Here is a 4689-nt window from a genome sequence, read left to right as displayed (position 1 = left end):
TTGTTGGATGATAGTTCATATATTATTTTACCAACATTCTCAAATAAACATTTAAGTGGTTTCTAAATTATCTTTGCAATATATAATGATGTGTAGAATATGACAACACATCATTGCATTCTTGCCACTTGCCCCCATTAGACACATATTTAGATGAATCACTAGACATTAGATACTCAAAATGTTAAAAAATTTACCAAAAGTTCTGAGGAACTCTTTTAAGAATAAAAAAAGTACCCTTTAATTCACATTTCTTCTAGCTTATTGTGCTTATTCATGATTCTCAGCCATGAACAATCTATTTGGGGAAATAGTAAGAATTTCCAATAACTAAGAATTACTGAAACCTAGACTTTGCTACTGATCTTTATATCATACATGCCTTGGTAACTGTATGCACTAGATGTGGTAAGACTGTTTGGACTCCAATTTATGAGTTAATTTGTCATTTTGCAAACATACTTTATCATCCTATTCTGTGTCAGGTACAGTATTTGTGATAAGCTTACATATACATAAGACATATTCCCTGTTCTTAAAGAATTCAGTCTAGAACTCTTCAAATTGTATGTTACTGGATCATCAGAAGAATGGAAGCATGTGTAAATATATTTCAATGTATAGTGGTAACTCACATTAGTGAATGATCAAAGTAATCAGGACAATGTAAAGAAAGAATACACTGAAAAATGTCCTAAATTAGTTTGGAAAGAAATATTTTAACCATGGCCTTGCGAATTTGCTTTGTCTTCACACTGTAGATTATGGGATTCATTACAGGAGGGATGAGCAGATAAATATTGGCAATGAGAGTATGTACAAGGGGAGGGGCATGCTTCCCAAATCTATGCACCAGTGACAAGCTGATAATGGGGATGTAGAAGATGGCAACGGCACTTGTGTGGGATACACACGTTCCAAGGGCCTTTTTCCGCTCCTCTGGGGAGGCAATGCTGAGCACAGAGTGGATGATCAGGACATAGGAGAGGAGGGTCAAAACAGAGTCCAAGGCAGCAGTAGAGATGACAATGGCCAGACCAAATGCACTGTTGATCTTGGTGTCTGTGCATGAAAGCTTCATCACGTCAGGGTGGAAGCAATATGAATGGTGCAGAACATGACTTCCACAGAAGGACAGACGCTTAAGGAGCAGGAGTAAAGGCACTACAACTGTTGTCACCCTAACAACAATTGCAACGCCCACTTTGATGATCCTTGAATTGGTTAAGATTGTGGCATATCTCAGTGGGTTACAGATGGCAATATAGCGGTCAAAGGCCATTGCAAGGAATACCGAGGACTCCATTAATGTAAAACCATGGATAAAGAACATTTGGCCAATGCAGGCATCAAAACTGATTTCTCGAGTGTTGAACCAGAAAATACCCACCATGGTGACCAATGTGGAAAGGCATAGTCCTAGGTCCGTGAAGGATAACATGGAGAGGAAATAGTACATGGGTTCATGAAGGCTTGATTCAGTGATGATGACGAACAAGATCATGCCATTCCCTGAGATGGCAATGACATAGAGACAACAGAATGGGATGAAGATCCAGGCATGGTAGGTTTCAAAACCAGGGATGCCAGTAAGAAAGAAGACTGTAGGGTGGAAAATGCTCTGATTGAAGGATGGCATGATGAGTGAAGGAAGCAGAGTTCCCTGAGGAAAAGGAGCATGTCCTGCAAAAACAGGGAAGAAAAATGATTTCATTTTCTTCTACAAATCTTACAATTTTGAATCACTAGTGAACCTTGTCTTGTTTTTAAATGCAAGTGCCTTACTATTTATTCTTTTATTAGATTCAGAGTTGTATTGATGACTTAGTGGAAGAGACAGAGTACTAAATCCAGAGCACATGGGTTTTAGCAAGATTCTCATTTGTTACCTCTAGACTTCAGTATATTAAATACATCCATGCTTGTGTACATGCTGTTGCTTCAGCTGTACCTGACTCTTATGACCCTATAGACTGTAGTCCACCAGGCTCCTCTGTCCATGGGATTCTCTAGGCAAGAATACTGGAGAGGGTTGCCATTTCCTTCTCCATGGGGTCTTCTGACCCAGGGATGGAACCTGCATCTCCTGCATTGGCAGGCAGTTTCTTTACCACTAGCGCCATCTGGGAAGCCCTAAATATATCCATTCAGTTCAGCTCAGTTCAGTTGCTCAGTCGTGTCCTACTCTTTGCTACCCCATAGACCGCAGCACACCAGGCCTCCCTGTCCACCACCAACTCCCGGAGTCCACCCAATCCCATGTCTATTGAGTCAGTGATGCCATCCAACCATCATATCCTCTGTTGTCCCCTTCTCCTCCTGACCTCAGTCTTTCCCAGCATCAGGGTCTTTTCCAATGAGTCAGCTCTTCACATCAGGTACACACATATAAAAGAGGATATTAGACTAGATAATGGTAATATAGTTCCCATGTCTAGGATTCTGTGTTCATGGGCAGATAGGGCATTTGTACACAAATATAGGACAACAGAAAGCCAATCCATCCTGCTTCTTCACTTCTCACTTTTCAAGGAAAAATTCCTTAAGAGGACCAGTAAGAGTTTGCATACCCAATAAAAGCAGTATAGTTAAGATATTTTAAAATATTTTACAGAAAAAAATACTACTTGTTTAAATAAATATATAAGAGCTTGGACAGCAAGAAGATCAAACCAGTCAATCTTGGAGGAAATCAACCCTGAATATTCATTGGAAGGATTGATGCTGAAGTTAAAGCTCAAATACTTTGTTTACCTGATGTGAAGAGCGGACTCATTGGAAAAGACTCTATGCTGGGAAAGATTGAGGGCAGGAGGAGAAGGAGATAAGAGAGGATGAGATGGCTAGATAGCATCAGCAGCTCAATGGACATGAGTTTGAGCAAACTCTGGGCAATGGTGAAGGACAGGTGGAAGCCTGGCATGCTGCAGTCCATGGGGTTGCAAAGAGACATGACTGAGAAACTGAACAACAACATTGATAAAAATTAAATATTAAGAAAAACATAATTCAATCAGTACATATAGACTATAGTGTGTGTAGTTGGGAAAGCATTTGTTCAAGTAGTAGTTATGAATCTGATATTGTTTAAGAGAAATTCTCCCTGAAGAAATAGGGCTTAAGTTAACTTTAACGAGAACAAAGGAAATCATTGCAAACTAACATAATAATTGGAGCAGAATCATCTAGTAAGAATATTTATTTCTAACAAAAGGGCATTGAAAATGAATTGAGGTGGGTGTATGGTCTGTCAGAAAGTCTTATTAAATTTGGACACATTTCCATTTGAATGGTGGTTGATGACTCTGAACCAGCTTCTCTATTTGAGGTTATGAGCATATACTCAACCCAGATCAAGAAATCTCTAGGATTAATTAAGTTCCTTTATATTGGTTTTTTCCTAAGTTTTCTGACACCCTATTTTTATCTGTAGAAAGAATGTGTGGATTTTAAAGTATGTATATATTCTTTCTCTCATTCGTGTATGCATCCTTTCAAGAAACATGTAAATAATTGACAAAATGCCAAAGTGCAATGAACAGGATTGAAATTAGGCCTAGTGCATGAAGATAGTTTATATGTTACATGGAGGAAAAAAATCTCAGTTTAAGTTAGTTTGATGAGTTTCATGCCAACTTCTTAAAGAACATGGCACAGCTTCAAACTGAGTGGAAATAACTTGTTACAGGGCTTGTAAGAGAGCATTTGAGAAAAAAAAGAGAAATATGTTCAATATAGGGCAGCCCCTTGATGGCTTACTTTTTAAAAATGGGTGGAACATTTGAATTAATAGGCAATGCATAAAAAAATAAACTCCATGGACCTCATTTGAAACAGAAGGCATACTTTTTCACATTTGACTTTCAGGAATTAGAACATGTACTTAATCTCTACATCCCCAATGTCAACTTAAAAAATATTCACAACTGAAAAGTTGAGTTTTGTTTTACTCAGTGGATATTATTAGGACATCAAGCCAGAGAGGTGGCATCTCAAGTAACCCTGAGAGATAACAGTATCTAATGCACATTTCCAGAATTATTTTTCTTTTCTTTTTACAGATGTTAAAACCCCCACCATATGGAAGAACTTAACTATTTAATTATGATGAACACATTGCCCCCAGATCTACTGGAGCTGGAGGATTGATGTTAATAATTCTAACACCAAACTGTTTCCTCACTACCAACCAACTAGAGTATTGTACACCAGCTGATCACAGAACCTGGGACACCCTTCCCTCACCTTGCCTTAAAGGTGCTTTCCTGAAATCCATCAGATGTGGGAGTTTGCTTGTTTGAACACAAGCTGTCCAGAACCCCTTGCTTAATGCCCTGAACTAAATGCTATACTTTCTGCACCACAACAGGGGGCTGTACTGCACAAAGACAAGGGGACCTAAGTTTGGTTCCATAGCAGAAGCAGGCTCTCAAGTTATAGCTCCTTTAATTATAGAAAATAAATTAAGTGACCTCATGGATTGTTCAAGTGTCAAAGCTAGTCTTCTTAACAATAGTGATAATTTTTCATTGTCTCCTTTGGGCCAAATAAATTACATCATTTTACCTCTTTCTCTGAATCATTCTTTCCACTATTCTCTAAGCTTCTCTTTTTCCACTGATATAATGAAAGGGCTATTCTAATTCAGTGAACTCTGCTAGTAAAACATGTGGGCAGGAATGGCTTTCC

General features: G+C 38.5%; 1 protein-coding gene across 1 annotated transcript; it reads right to left on the bottom strand.

Annotated features, from left to right (window-relative positions):
- Nucleotides 1–694: 694 nt before the first annotated feature.
- Nucleotides 695–1639, bottom strand: LOC110136622 (olfactory receptor 51F2-like). Its single transcript, XM_020892429.2, has one exon. The coding sequence runs from the start codon at nucleotides 1637–1639 to the stop codon at nucleotides 695–697; it is 945 nt and encodes a 314-aa protein (XP_020748088.2).
- Between the last annotated feature and the right edge of the window lie 3050 nt (nucleotides 1640–4689).

The sequence above is a fragment of the Odocoileus virginianus genome, unplaced genomic scaffold, assembly GCF_023699985.2.
Source record: "Odocoileus virginianus isolate 20LAN1187 ecotype Illinois unplaced genomic scaffold, Ovbor_1.2 Unplaced_Contig_30, whole genome shotgun sequence".
NCBI lineage: Eukaryota > Metazoa > Chordata > Mammalia > Artiodactyla > Cervidae > Odocoileus > Odocoileus virginianus.
This window is presented reverse-complemented; position numbering and strand designations above follow the sequence as displayed.